Source organism: Pteropus alecto, unplaced genomic scaffold (genome assembly GCF_000325575.1).
Source record: "Pteropus alecto unplaced genomic scaffold, ASM32557v1 scaffold45, whole genome shotgun sequence".
NCBI classification, from domain to species: Eukaryota; Metazoa; Chordata; class Mammalia; order Chiroptera; family Pteropodidae; genus Pteropus; species Pteropus alecto.
The window spans coordinates 16697038-16711248 of record NW_006442491.1 but is presented as its reverse complement, the minus strand read 5'-3'; the positions used below and the strand labels follow the sequence as shown (position 1 = coordinate 16711248).

Sequence of the window (14211 nt, the reverse complement as noted above, 5' to 3'; positions counted from 1 at the left end):
AGAGTGATACAGAGGAGGAGTTGGAGGTGGGGAGAAAAGGAGCAAGGAGATGGGAGATATGGCACTGAATTCCTCATGGAGATCTGAGATTGAAAATATGAGAGGCAGAGATAGAGACACCTCAAGAAACAAAGACAATGCAGCAGCCCAGCACTAGGCAGAGCTTACGTGACAAAAGGCTGTGTGGATATCTTTGTGGCATATTTCACCTTATTAACATTTGTTCCATTCCTGCCCTTGCAAGCTCTCCTCTGAATTGCTGGAAGCCTGAAAACTACATTGTGTGGGATTCCTTGCAAGCCAGGTTATAGTTAGATTTTGCCAGTGTACTTTATAGGTTGGAGATTAGATAGTGGAAAGGAGAAATTATTCTCTTCTGGCACTAGTCATGGCAGGTGACCACAGTGATCACTGGTGACCCCAGGTCATTGTAGGCTCTAGCACCAACATCAGCAAATATAGGCTTATAAACTCCAGACCAATGGTATTCTCAGCTTCCTAAATTCTAGGTAAAACTCCCTTCTTTTTTCTCATTCAGCAATTCCAATATGTTTATATCTAATGTCCAGCATCAAATTTCCCTGTTTCCTAATAATTTAATGGGTTGTTTTCCTGGCAATACACAGACTGACAAATAACTTCTCCTTCAGTCTGAAAGAAACAAATCAAATTCTATCATTTACCAACGCTTTCCAAAATGACTGGTGAAGCAAATTCAAATACTCAGGTGTTGTATCTTTGGTTCTCTCGTTAGAGCTGTCCCTGTCCACACCCCTGCACTTAGCTCACCTCCCATCTGAAGTTCTAGAACCATCACCTCTATTGCATCCCTGACCATTTGAGTCCCTCTTGATCTGCAGTGCATGTATGCATCTCCCCTGTCTGTGCTCCCACAGCAGCCAGCCTCCACCTTGGCACACCTCACATTGTACTGAACTGTCCCTTCTTGACTGGGAGCCTCAGGAGACTGGGTGAGCACTGCTTATTCTTGACTCCTTTGCATGCTTAGCATTGAGCAGGTGCTTCCAAAATGTTTAACAGCACTATATGGTGCCTGCTACAGAAGTGATGGGTTAATGAGATGAGTTGCTCTGCTAAGACCTAGGTTCAAGAAGAACCCCAGTGAGGTCCTCTTTCCACACTATTTTTCCAGAAGACAACTGATAGGACTGTGCAAGTGTGAGCAGAATAGATAGGATTGAGCAGGAGGAGAAGCTGAGGCCTTGCCTGGGGGTAGGGAATCTGGGACAGAGAGATCACAGGAAGTTTGGCTGAGGTGCCAAGTAGCTTTAATGAGCCTGAGCACCTCTTCTCCCACTTTGTCCCTCCCTCCCCACTCTTAGTCCCCCTTAGTTCTGGACAGGTCCAGCCTGCCCCAGGCTCTGGGGTTCTCCAGCTGGGGGTGTTAATCCTTCTGCCCCCTCAGCCGCTCCAGCCGCCTCCGAAGGTCTGGGGGCACCTTGGCCCCAGCTGCCAGCAGCTCTCGCAGTCTCTGTTTGGGAGTCTTGGTGAGGTGGAAATTGCAGGGAACAGGGCCCTCTTCGAAGGTGACCCGGCAGCTCCGTGTCACTGTGTGGTATCCCTCAGCACTGGCGGTCACCATATAGTCCCCTGGGGTCAGCAGGCGCCAGTAATCCCCGCCCCATGCTGGGAGGAGTGAAAGGCAAAATCAGGGCCCAATGATCCTCAGCTTCTGACCCAGCCCTCCCATGCCTCCACCATTACCATCCCCTCCCCCGCCACACACACCCGTTGTTACATCATGGTTAATCCCGTCAACAGAAATGACAGCATCAGCAATCCCGAGCTCCGTGTCCTTGTCCCGCACAATTCCTGCAATGCCCATGCGCACCTGTGTGGGGAAAGGTTACCAAAACCCTTACCCTTCTGCCTGAAAATGTGACCTTCGTTTCATTTGCTGGCTCTTTTCCTCTGCAAACTTGATATAAGTGGTATGTGTACTACGTTCCTAGATGACAACATTCTGGTAAAAATACCTCCTGCTGATAAATTGCATCAGGACTGGGAGAATTATAAATACCTGGTAGAAAGGTGTCTCTTTGAGATTCCCCAAGTTCAGTGACCCTTGTTATGGGCTTGTCATTTAGGAACCCTTGGAAGCTATACTTATAAAGGACATGAGTTCCTGTGGAATACGAAGCATCTGTGCCATGGCACTTCCTGCACTTGCCTAATGTGAGTCATTTCGGAGAACAGCCCTCCTGAGAACAGCTCTGGGACAGCTCTGTGGACCACCACCTGAACTGCTGTCGTGTCTACTCCTATTGGCTAACAGTGTCTGACACTGCCCTGCTGGCAAACTGTGCTTCCTGTCCTATGGCTCTCCAAGTCAATCTGATGACCCGTGGCATCTAGTGAGTCAGAAAGCTCAGATGACCCCTGGTGGGAGCTGCAACCTGAATGGAAAGCAGGCGGGTCAGGAGTAACATGGGCAGGTTACATGGGCAGGGGGTGGGGATTCAGATCGGACCTGTTCCAGGTAGGTAAGGAGGGCATCTTTGTTGTTCTCCCACTCCTGGGGCAGCTCTTTCTCATGAGGGAACTTGTCACAGGACAGCTCCACAGTGATCTCGAAGCAATTGGTGTGTAGGTAGCTGAAGTCATTCATGCCTAGGGGAACCACAGACACTGGAGCCCACAGGGCAGGATGGGAGCCCCAGCACCCCTGGTGCCCTCCTCTGGGAAACACTCCCCAGTGGTAACTGACACCAGCACTGGCAGCAGGTTGTCTTATTGGGGTAGGATTATGGAGACAGGGTTACTCCACCCTTGAGCACATACTCCCAGGGACCGTGTGCCAGTCGGCCCCATTGATGACGTTGCCATACAAGGAGAAGTCCTGGCTGTGACAGGGTCGGCGGTCTGGGTCCTGCATAGCCCGATTAGTGCCCGCATAGACGGTGCTGAGCCAGCGAAACACAGCATCATCCGGGGTGGGTGTGAGTTCGCGGGCAGCCCACGGAGTCCGAGTCATGTCAAATGGGTAGGACACCACGAGCTCACCCCCGTGGAGGTTGGCACTGAGCACAAAGGGGATCCGCTCCATCCAATCGATCACTGCCCGCGTTTCAGGAGCCACCTAGACAGGGGCAGGTCAGGAGGGGCAGGAGACAGAGACAAGAGCCTCCAGGGTGACCCTCCACCATTGCCCCCAGAATACTCACAGTGGCATTGGGCAAGATATAATAAGTGGGCAGTGGCAGGTGGTGGTTGGGGACAGTGTTGGGCACTAGCCCATCATCCTCTGCTTCCCACAGTGGTGTGTTGAGGTCAGCAAAATTATGATTAAGGTCAATGCCCTGTTGGTTCCAGCGGCCCTCTGCCCAGCCCACCAGCTCCGAACCCTGATGGGAAAGGGGTTTATTTAGCCAAGCAGATTCCAGGCACCTGTAGAGAAGGAGCAGGGTGGCCCTCGTGCCAGGTGGCCTACCCGGCGGAAGGCAGTCTCATAGCCATCAGGGTTCATGGAGGGCAGCAGGTGAATGCGCGTCTCTGTGAGCAGCCGGGTCACCCGGGGGTCCCCTCGCAGGAACTCATGGCACAGGAACTGCATCAGGAGCAGGAGCAACTCCCGCCCCAGGGCCTCATTCCCGTGCATGCCAGCCACGTAGCGCACCTCCGGCTCTCCTGGGAGCACACAGGGGCTCGAAGCTGACTCGCACCCAAGGCCCTTCCTTGTGCCTACCTCTCCCACCCCACCTGCCAGTACCCAGCTCATGCTCCCCAGGCTGGTCCGACATTTCCATCACATACAGCTTCAGGCCCTGGTGGCTCTTCCCAATGTTGTAGATGCGGGTGATGTTGGGGCATTGCTCGTTCACCTCCTTCATTAGCTGGCGGAAGCGGTGGGTAGCGTGTGGAATGGGAGGATAAGACTCAGGGGTCAGATCCCATGTGGCTGTGGAGGGACTTATAAAAGCCAGTGGTGGCCCACACAGATGGGGGCACCATGGAACAATACAGGAGGGGAAGGATCGGAAAAGGGTAAGACAGCAAGGATGAAAGAGGGGACATTACAGTAGTTGCAGCAGGTTATATTCTGGTGGAAAGGGGACCTGAGCTAGGCAGTAGTTACTCCCTCCTGGGTCATAGAGGTTATATCTGACCTTCCTCATGGCCTTGTAATTGTGATGCCGGAAGTCCAGAGGATCAGAGGATCCCAGTGCAGGGGCCTCAGGGAATAGGTCATTAGGGTCTGGAGGAGGGTGAGTTCATGGTAATGGGTGAGCTCCCAGTGCAAGTTGTACCCTGCCCATCCAGCCCTTGTCTGACTACCCACCTGAGACTGGGCAGGCCAGGATCTCTGCCCGGAGGCACGACGCGCCTCCCTGAAGCCAGGTCTGGGGCAGCAGGCGAATGAAGCGGGCCACCTGGGGTTCAGGCAGGAGGTTTAGCACTGGTGTCTCTGGGTCCGAATTGGCAGGAAAGACCTGGGAACATTAAGTCCTTTGGTGGGGCTGCTCAAAAGCCAGCAACCTAGTCTAGGATCCAGGGAAGGTGCTAAGGCTTCCAAATTCCCCATCAAACCACCCTGGTGGGCTCAGCTGGAGACTTGTACTCAGTGTCAAACACATACTCTGGCCCACAGGCCCTGCTAAAAGGCAGCCCTAGGCAGCCATGCTTTCTGCCTGGGTCATGGCTCATTAGACCAATATGTCCATGTGACTCAGGAGCAGCCAATCTTAAAGCCAGCCATTGTTGCCTGGTGTATAAAGAGGTCCATGCATTGTAGCCTGATGTATAAAGAGGTCCATGATATGGGGAGGTGAGAGGTGATGCAAGGACCAGTGATCCCACTGCCAGAAGGGGTGTTCCAGCAGGAAGTTGTGGCATGAAGTGGCACCCACCCAGTGGAAGAAGTATTTGGGAAGAATTTGGGCACGTTCCAAAGCAGTCTGGCTCCCGAGGCTGCCTGCTTGGCACCACCAATCCTGACAACAACCCCCTCTCTCCTGAAATCCCCAAGTGGGCATCTGTTCCTTGCCCCCAGAAGAGCCCCAACCCAGCCCAGCACCCTACAGTGAGCTTGGTGCCCAGCTCCCAGCCTAGAGAGCCCCAGCCACAATGGCACCACGCACCGCATCCATCCCACTGCTGCGGTTCCTACTCCCCCACCAGATCCGACTGTCATTGCTGAACTGGACCTTGTATGAGGTGACCCAGTCGTACCTGGAAGGAGGGGTGGGAAGAGATCATCAGTGGCCCTCAGGACTCCCACCCCAGCCCTCCTGAGTCTGCCCATGACTTCCTGGCCTGGGGCTAGCCTGCCTCACCTCCAGACAGAGTTCCTGCCCTGGGTGATAATGCCTGAGAAGCGGGTGGGATGCCTAGCATCCACCTGAAGCCACGGCTCAGTGTCCTGCTGCTCAGCACACCAGGCTCCATCGTATAAATCACCATCCTCCAGGCCTGACTGTGGGCACAGGACATGGTGATCAGGCCGAAGTGGGCAGTGTGGGGTGGGCCAGGATTGTGGGGAGAAGGGGCAGGAAAGAAGGTTTTAGGGGTTGCCTTGCTCTGAGCCAGGGTGCTGACCTGAATGTTGAGCCGTCCTCGGTGTGGTCCAAGACCAAAGAACTGGCTGCTGGATGCCTCAAGCTGGTTATCTGAAACTCGCAGGGACTCTAGGCCCAAAGGTGGACAGCCTGAGGCAGGGACAGCAGTGAGACAGGACCAGAGAGAGAATGGTCAGGGCAGGTGGGAAGCTGAGTCTAAGCTTGCCCGTGTGCTGGGCAGGCTGGGAACATGCCTATGCCCACGAGGTTAAGAGTTACGTTAGTACATATACGCCTAGGGACTGCAAGTCTGGGCAGAGCCCGTAGAGGGGGGTGGTACCTGGTTCTTGCTCCTTAGAAAGGTTAAGTGCTCCTGCAGTGCTGGTGGCCACTGGAGGCCTGAAAGTCACCAGGGTACTGGGGCGAGTTAGCTTCTTTCGCTTCTTCATAATAACCTTTTTCTTCTTGATGACTCGAATCCGAACATGCTGTTGTGAGGTCCCTGGAGACCAGAAAGGCACAGCACCAGGGGAGGGAAGGATGGCATGAAAGTCCAGATGGAAAAGTCTGCCAGCCCAAGAAGGCGTGCAAGCCCATAGGAGGCCCGACCACAAGTATCTGAGGACCTGAGCACGGACTAGACAGGCTTCAGTCTGATCGCAACCTGCCTCTCCAGCCAATCCTTCGGTTCCTTCTCTCTCCTGGAGTGACGACATGCTTGGTCAGCCTCCTCTGACCCTCTCCAATGGAGAGCTATACCCAGCCTCTGGGAACTATTTGGTTCTTTACTTACAGGCCTTTGCACTGGCTGTCCCCTCCCCATCATACCACTCACCACCTGTGATTTTATTGCCTAAGTCCCATTCTTCCTTCACATCTGATGCCCTTTGAGGAGCCCTCCTTAGCTCTAGACTGAGTCTCCCAAAGCCCCTGTGCCACCTTGATCACTTTGAGGAGCCCTCCTTAGCTCTAGACTGAGTCTCTCTCCCAAAGCCCCTGTGCCACCTTGATCGCTGCATCTGCCCTCTGGGCTGAAACATCCTGTCCTCAAATCCAGGTCTACCTGGGTGCTCAGGCCTCCGAGAGCTGAGCCTGTGTCCTGTTCACTCTTCAGCCCAGGGCCTTGCACAGGGCAGGTGCCACTAGTTCTTCACCCACTCAAGCTCTAGAACATGCTGTACACTTTCTTGTCTGGTGCCCCTGTGCCTTTGCACACATGGCTTACTTCTTGGCTGCCCTCCTCTTCAGCTCTTCCTGATTCAGAGATGCTCACCCCTTGTGAGCAAGGACCCAATGTCTACTTGCCTCCTCTGAGAAGCCCTCCTTAATCGCTACTCACTGGCCTCTCCCCTCCTTAGAAAGCGCCCCATTTCTCCAGGCAGCCTCAGCAGAGTGCTCTCCTTCCCTTTTTCTCTTGCTCCTTCCTTCTAGCCTGTGCCCTCAAGCTCTCTCCTACAGCCTTGCTCTGAACCCCTTAGTGTCAGTGCCTTTGTCTTTACCTCTTTCTCCCCAATTCCTGGCTCTGGTCTCAGTTTCCTCATCTGTAAAAAGGGAAGGTTTGAGGCTGCAAGAGGCAACATCCCACTGGCTCCTGTCCCAGGACTGCTGACTTGGTCCGGCTGGGAACTGGGGCTGCTGAGTCAGCATCCATTGCACCAGACAGTGTGTGTGAGTGTGTGTGAGTGAGTGTGAGTGAGTGTGTGTGTGTGCGTGTGTGTGTGTTGGGGAAGGGGACCGGAAAGTGTGCCTGTATTGGGGAGGGGGATGGGAAAGTGTGTGTGTGTGTGTGTGTGCGTGTGTGTGTGTGTGTCTGTGTGTGCGCGCGCGCGCGCGTGTGTGTATGTGTGTGTTGGGGAAGGAGACGGGTAAGTGGACCAGCGGGAGAGGCCGGCGCTGGGGCGGAGAGCTCACCGTTATCCTTTCCCGCTGGCTGCTGTGCTGGGCTGCTACGCGGGACCGGGGTTGAGATCGCGGCCTCGGTGGTCATGGGTGGCACAAGGCCCAACACGGAGGTGCCGGGCGCCCCCAAGCCCTGACCGACGGCGGGCACGAAGGCAGCCAAGGCGAGCAGAAGACCCCACATGGCGAGGTCCTGAGGTGGGGACGCGCGGGACGGCGGCGGTCGGTGGGTCCGTCTCTTCCTGCCCGCTGCTCCGGAGCCCCCCGCCCCTTCCTGCCGCCGCCGCACGCCCCCTGCGGCCTCTGGCCCGCCCACAGCCCGCTAGCTGGCCTCGGACCCGGGAGGGGAGGGCTGGGGCGGAACTAACCCGGCGGACCCCCGACGGGCGGCCGAGGGTCTCTGCACTCACTGATCATAGCCCTCCCTCTCCGGCCTCCCTCCGGCGCTGCCCTTCATAGCCTCCAAAGCCCCTCCGCAGCCGCGGTTTCACTGAGGCGCCTGTCCTGTAGTGGGCACCTATTTTGTGCCATGCACCATGCCAGGCGCTTTACACATGGCCTCTCAATCCAACCCCATTTTATACAAACTGGTAAACTGAGGCTCAGAGGGGCTATTCACATGGCCAAAGCAGCAAAGCTGGGAACTCTGGGGGAGGAAACTACAACTCAAGAGGGAAACCCATCCAGAACCAGAGGCAGCCTACCAAGGCGAGTGGGACAGAGAGAAGAGTGAGGGGAAACTGGGGGAGCTGGGGGCAGGAGGAGGGCTGGCCCTCCAGGAATCTTTCTGAGGGGGCCCAGCCAGAGGCGGCGCGTCCCACCACCACCACCACCACCACCATCACCCCAGCCCCGCCTCCCCTTTCTCCTTTCCCTCCCCTCCTCTGCTCACCAGGCTGCCACGTTCTGGTGTTACATAATCCAAGGAGAGAAGCCCGAGCCGATACCCAGCCGGCTGAGGCCGGGGGTGGATGGGCTGAGGCTTGTTGGGCGTCCTGTTCTCTCCTCTCCCTCCTCACCCCCACCTCATTCTCCTCCTAAGACCCACAGCCCCTGGTTTCTGACCACAGGATTACCTCACTCGCGAGATTCCAGAGCGCAGGACCCTGCCCATGCCCCCGGGGAGACCCCTTTGACACCCCCATGCTAGGGTTGCCTCCCCAGAAGGAAAGAAATGCGTCCAGTGTGCGCCTCTAGCTGTTGTTTTGCCCTTGCTTGGAGCCCGCAGGGAGATACCGCCAACCCCCCAGAGGTGGCCAGGAATTCTCTGGGGGATGCGGGGCCTGAGCAAATATTTTTTGCAGGGCCACTATCTATACAATTTGAATCACCCGAAGTCAGCGTCTCGGCGCTATTTCGGTGGCCCTATCTCGCAGGATGTCTTGAAAGAAATACCGCGTCAAGCTTCAGGAGTGGAGGCCACCACTGGCCGGGACGACTTCATAGAAGCAAGTCTGGAGCCTCAGGCATCTCTGGGTAGATGCCCCCGCGTGCTCTGGGTAGAGAGCCCCCCTCAGAAAGGGAGTAACCCGGCCAGGGCCCACGAAGGTCCTGGTCCTGCCTTGGAGCGCCCCACCTAGACTGCCTGGACAGCACTGCCAGGTCTCAGGCACCAGAGGGACTTAGACAAACTCAAGGTAGGCGCTCCAAAGCCCACGCTCCCTGAAGCGTGGGGCGGAGTTAGGGGCAGAGTGACGGTGCAGCAGACCAAATGGATGGAGAAGCAGATCTGAACAGGTACTGTGGGCTGTTCTGCTCCAGCTAAAGCCCAATCTGGCCATTACCTGTCTCTGGCCCCTACCCTCATCCAAGTTGCACAGAGAGGTGTGAGAGAGAATGTGATATTGGGGCTAAGACAGTTCAGCCTCTTGAGACTCCTGCCCCCTCCAAGTCCCACCCCACACAGCAGCCAAATCCTGTCAAGTTCCTCCTGGCTTAAGTCCCTAGTGCACTCACCTGCAAGGCCCTTCATGACAAGGCTCTCCACTCATACCTTTCCCACCTCATCTCCCCATGCTCACCCCCTGGCTCATATTCCTCCAGCCACACAGACATTCTAGCTGTTCCTCCAATGCACCAGCCCCATCCAAGCTCAGGGCCTTTGCACTGGCTCACCAAGTTTGCATCCTCATCATTCAGATTGCCTTTCAATATCACCTGTTTTCAAAGGCCTTCCCTGACCGTTCTGATGAAAGTATTCTCCACCCTCTGCACACAGTCTATCCTCTCATATTGTTTTATTATATTGTCTTCAAGGCACTCAGCACTATGAGACTATCTCGTTTTATTTGTTGTGTGTTCACTGTTGGGTGCCTCCTCCACCACGACAGGAGGTAAGCAACCCACTAGAAGAGCCTTTTGCACCCCGATATTCGCAACTGCACCTCAAAGTCTAGAAAAGTGCCTGTTCTCTAGTCGGCACTCAAAAAGCATGTGTATAATATATTCAAGGTTAGAGGAGAACAAGCAAGGCTGGAGGGAAGTTGACTCTTCCCAACAGCACCAGATTTTATGGGAGAGGAGATGGCAGGCCATGAACTGGGAGACCTGCGTCCTAACGGGACTGGCAGGATAAGGTACGTTGGCCACCTCCCACCAATCCCTTAGGGCTCAGATTTGCAGGACATTCATACCTTTTGTGACACATGTGGCCCCCTTCATCCTTCTTCTCATCTTTTTGTACCCCTTGCTCTCTGTCCTATTGCAACATTTAGGATCCCTTGGCACCCCTCTATGTCCCCTGAACCCCTCAGCACCTTCTCATGACCCTTTATAACTTCATCCCCTCACAGCCCTCTATGCTCCCAGCCTGGTACTGCCTTTGGCCCTTGCCCCTAGGAACCTGGGGCAGCAAAGCCACGAAGCTCAGAAGCAGGTTCTGGAGGTAGCAGCTCCCAGGGTACAGCAGCAGGTTTGCACCCAGGTACTTACACAGCCAGATCTCTAGCCCCAGGAGCCAGGTGGAGGATCTTTTGTGGCCTCACAAGGGTGAGGATATGTTGCAAAACAGAACTGAGCCACACTGAGGGGGGACACCTGCCCAAAAGGGATTTTGGTTTAAGGAATGGGCTAGGAATCTCCTGCTGGCTCACTGGTGAGGTCGGGTGGCTGGAGATTGAGAGGACAGATGACTTTGGTGCCACACTGGCATAATTTCACATCTGGCTTCTACTATTTATTTTGTTTGGGTATCCTTGGATACTAATTTCACCTCTTTGAGCCTCAGTTTCATCTGTAAGATGGGAACGATATATTCTTCCCAGAGTTGCTGTGGTTCCAGGGGTTCTCTGAAATTAACCAAATGAATTAAAGGTGGAGAAAACAGCTTGTCCCCACATACATGTATGGAATAAAACAATATCGAGAAAAGAAAGAACACTCTGTCTGGCTGCACAAGTAGAGAAGTAGTGGAATCTGTCTGCTGCCCGTGCCTCCTAATCTCCTGTCCCTGGTGCTGAAGCAGAACTCACTGCCCACTAGGTGCTCTTCCTATGATGCAGGTGAGTATTGATGGGGACTCCCGTGGCATCTAGATGGCATCTCCCCACATGCCCATTCTCTCCTCACTCCCCACCCCCGCTGCTCTCTCTCTTTTGTACATCAATATCTTTGAGAGCCTTGCTCTTCAAAGCGCAGCCTTGTACCAACAGCAGCAGCATGCCCTGGAGCTTGTTGGAAATGCAGAATCCCTGCCCCAGACCTATTGAATCAGAATCTGCATTTTGATAAGATTTCCAGAGGATTCAACCCCAGGAGAGTCATATGCACATTTAAGATTGAGAAGCACTAGTTGGAAGTTTAAAGTACCTCCACTTAAAATTCATGAAATTCACAACTTTCTCAGTTTGATGGTATTTGATGCTGTCACTGGAAATGTTATCTCAAGCTACAAGAGTACATCCACATAACATTAGGAAATTGGTATTTCATTCATTGTGAGAGGTTATATCCCCGATCTCCACAATATGACCCTATATTAATTCGCTTTTTTTTAACTAAATCATTTTCCTTAATATAGTTTTAGGGGTAAATCACATTTAGGCTTGTAAAAGACTTTTGTATGCTTCTCCATTCCCGTCAATCATTTTAAATTCTTTTTGTTATTTTTCCTTGTATTTACCTCTAAGTTTCTATTGCTATTTCTCGATTTTTCTATGTTTAGATGTTATCTGTCGATTTCCTGATATGAATTAAGGACTTAGCTTTGCTTCCACCCTCCCACCCATACACACCCAAAGACACAAACATACACTTTCACTCCTTTCATTTTCCCCTAATTGCTAAATCACTGGAGCCAATATTCAGTGCTTATATGATGACCATGTAAATATTATTGTTTAACTTTTTGTGTTCCCTGGAGTTAATAATTGTTTTATCATTTGCTTGGTTTCAAGGCACCAATTGCTAATTCAATCCCAAAATTTCCAACAGAACTGGACATTTATTTTGAATGTGTCTAAAAGCAGCAGATAATCAATTTCATTTTTTTTCTGGAGACATGCCTTCTGGAGCGTCTGTCTATCTTTTGATTTCAGGCTGAGTTCCTTGCTTTCTTCACCTGGGAGCACAGCTGACATCCCAGGCCTTTCTCATCATACATCTCTAGTATTTAGCTTCTTTCATCTTTCATATTGTCCTCTTTCCTTGTTTTTCCGAAGCGCATCCTCCAGTAGCTTTCTAAGAAAAAGTGTACACAAGGTACAATTTTTGAGACCTCGTATGGCTTAAAATGTCTTTATTCTGCCATCACACTTGATAATCATTTGGACAAATATGTTTCTAGGCTGGAAATCATTTTCCCTTAGAATTTTGTGGGCATTGCTTTACTGCTCTGAGCAAAAGCAATCAATGAATGGTCCCAAGGGCTGGTGGCACTGGCTCCACGGGCTGTTGAGCTCATCACCACCAAAAATGTCAGGTCACTAAGCTTTAGTCTTTGGACAAGGCCCACTGGAGGCAGACATATAGTCTGATTCTTGCTCTGTCTCCTCCTCTCCTGGGGGCCGTATGACCACTGTCTTCCATTCCTCACCCCCATCAGTTTTCCTTCAAAGTGTGATTTGTGGATAAGGATCAAGTTCTCCCATTTATGATGCATTTCCATTCTTGCCTCTCAAGTCATTAAACTGAGATATGCTAGAACTTCCAGAACCATCACCTAGTTACAAATTATCAGTGGGGGTAAGTTTCTTTCCAAGGTGATCAATCTCTTCATTACATGTTCATTTTCCTTAATTTCATTCTCAGAGGGTAACCTTAACCTCCAGTTTGGAGGTTACTATGTTGTAGCCCTCCTATGTTCACACCCTCTTTGCATTTCTAAAATCCTCAGTATCCAAAATACCTCCCACAAACCATAGTAGTACTTAGAATGCCTAAACAGCCCCCTCCTGCCCCATTCCCAAGTAGCAGGTCACGTGGGAGCCCAGACCCAGAAAGCCTCGGGTTGTTTCCTGGCAGAGTCTATCTCTGCATTCCAGGGCTGCAGTCCTGAAAAATCCCTCTAGGGACCCACAGGCATCGCCCTACTCTCAGGAGAGAGAGCATTGGATGGGAAGATTGAATGACTTGTCCCTGGACTTACAGCTCTGGGAACCTGCAGGTTTGAGAGCAGTCCTTCCTCCCTTGGTCAGCTGCCCATGTAGTGATAGGGTTAGAATGCTGCCTTATCAACTCAGATCCCCATGGGAGAGCCCTGGGGCAGAGAATTAGCAGAGGCAAGAGGCTGAGTCTTAGTTCTCCGAAATCACTGACCTCCTCTGGCTAAGCCCCACCTGGGCCACCAGCTGCTTGTGACGCCAGAACCAGCAGCAGCCACTCCCTAAACCAGGGCTCCACCTGGCAAGAGGTCACAATGCCCCAGCTGCTCAGTACCAGAATGGCTGACCAAAATGGGAGGAGGTGAGGGGGTTTTGGTGAGTGGGTGTGTGGGGAAGGGGAGATTCCCCAAGACCCCAATTCCCCACTCCCCAAGCTCACCCTTGAGTGTTTTCCACCCCCTCCCATACTCCTCCCACACAGCCCCCTTTTGTAACCTCCACTTCTCTTCATGCCCCAGGTCTGCTTACCCAGGCCCCACACCCTTGCTTATCCTATCCCTTTCCCTCTCAGGGGCCTGGGTGCTGGGGAGGGATCAGGTAGTCCAGTAGGTACATATGTATCCTCCTGGGGCCCTAGCCCAGCCCAGCTCCTGGACAGTGTCCTAGGACTGGGGGCACTGGGGTTGACAATTCGGGCAGTCTTTTCCATGGCTGGCCTAGCCTTCCTGCTGCTGCTGCTATTGGTCAGCTTCCTGGCCTTTGACCTGCTCCACAGGTAAGTGGGCAGCAGCCTGGCAGGTGGGCAGGTACGGGTCAGTGAGCCACTGGTCAACCTCCCAGAGCCTAGCTCCTACCCTCTCTCTCCACAGACCTGCAAGTCCCACCCGGCCACAGCACACACTTCTCACAGGGGGCCAGAGTCAGGGGGCCGGTGAGGGTCCAAGACAGCAGGCGGCTCTACTCTTGCCGATGGTGGCAGCCACAGGACAACTGCGCCTCCAGGAAGCTCTGCTACTGCTGCTTCTGGGCCTAGGGCTGCTCCTGGGGGCGCGAGGCATGCCCTTGGCCCTGCTCGGCCTGGCTTTCTGCCTCCATCCTTGGGCCTGACTGCCTTCCAGAAATACACTGGCCATGCTGCTTCCTTAGGCCTCCTTTCCTCCATCCTGGGCTGGGCAGGCGGGAGGGTACGCTATTGTCCCCAGCCTGAACCTCAGGAGACCTCCAGCCCCACAATAGGAACAGTGGATACCTAGGTC

At 53.4% G+C, this 14211-nt stretch overlaps 2 protein-coding genes across 2 annotated transcripts; one reads left to right on the top strand and one right to left on the bottom strand.

Annotated features, from left to right (window-relative positions):
• Positions 1 to 1270: 1270 nt before the first annotated feature.
• Positions 1271 to 7668, bottom strand: CPXM1 (carboxypeptidase X, M14 family member 1). The gene is made up of 14 exons (XM_006921662.2): positions 7428 to 7668; positions 5857 to 6018; positions 5557 to 5666; positions 5295 to 5434; positions 5100 to 5190; positions 4301 to 4451; positions 4128 to 4216; positions 3731 to 3854; positions 3452 to 3648; positions 3186 to 3365; positions 2803 to 3100; positions 2492 to 2631; positions 1750 to 1852; positions 1271 to 1647 (listed from the first exon to the last, which is right to left on the bottom strand). Exons 1-14 carry the CDS (start codon positions 7597 to 7599, stop codon positions 1406 to 1408), a joined length of 2199 nt encoding a protein of 732 aa, XP_006921724.1. The 5' UTR covers positions 7600 to 7668; the 3' UTR covers positions 1271 to 1405.
• A 5796-nt stretch (positions 7669 to 13464) lies between these two features.
• CUNH20orf141 (chromosome unknown C20orf141 homolog) lies at positions 13465 to 14062 on the top strand. The gene is made up of 2 exons (XM_006921661.1): positions 13465 to 13730; positions 13825 to 14062. Exons 1-2 carry the CDS (start codon positions 13465 to 13467, stop codon positions 14060 to 14062), a joined length of 504 nt encoding a protein of 167 aa, XP_006921723.1.
• The last annotated feature ends 149 nt before the right edge of the window (positions 14063 to 14211 follow it).

Excerpts from the sequence above, each read along its gene's own strand:
- CPXM1 (XM_006921662.2), bottom strand. The coding sequence starts at position 7,599 with ATGTGGGGTCTTCTGCTCGCCTTGGCTGCCTTCGTGCCCGCCGTCGGT. Across the intron at positions 3,366-3,451 it reads ATGAGACTGCCTTCCGCCGG|GGTTCGGAGCTGGTGGGCTG; the intron begins GTAGGCCACCTG and ends CTTTCCCATCAG. Across the intron at positions 2,632-2,802 it reads CTGGCACACGGTCCCTGGGA|GCATGAATGACTTCAGCTAC; the intron begins GTATGTGCTCAA and ends TGGTTCCCCTAG.
- CUNH20orf141 (XM_006921661.1), top strand. The coding sequence starts at position 13,465 with ATGCCCCAGGTCTGCTTACCCAGGCCCCACACCCTTGCTTATCCTATC. Across the intron at positions 13,731-13,824 it reads GCCTTTGACCTGCTCCACAG|ACCTGCAAGTCCCACCCGGC; the intron begins GTAAGTGGGCAG and ends CTCTCTCCACAG.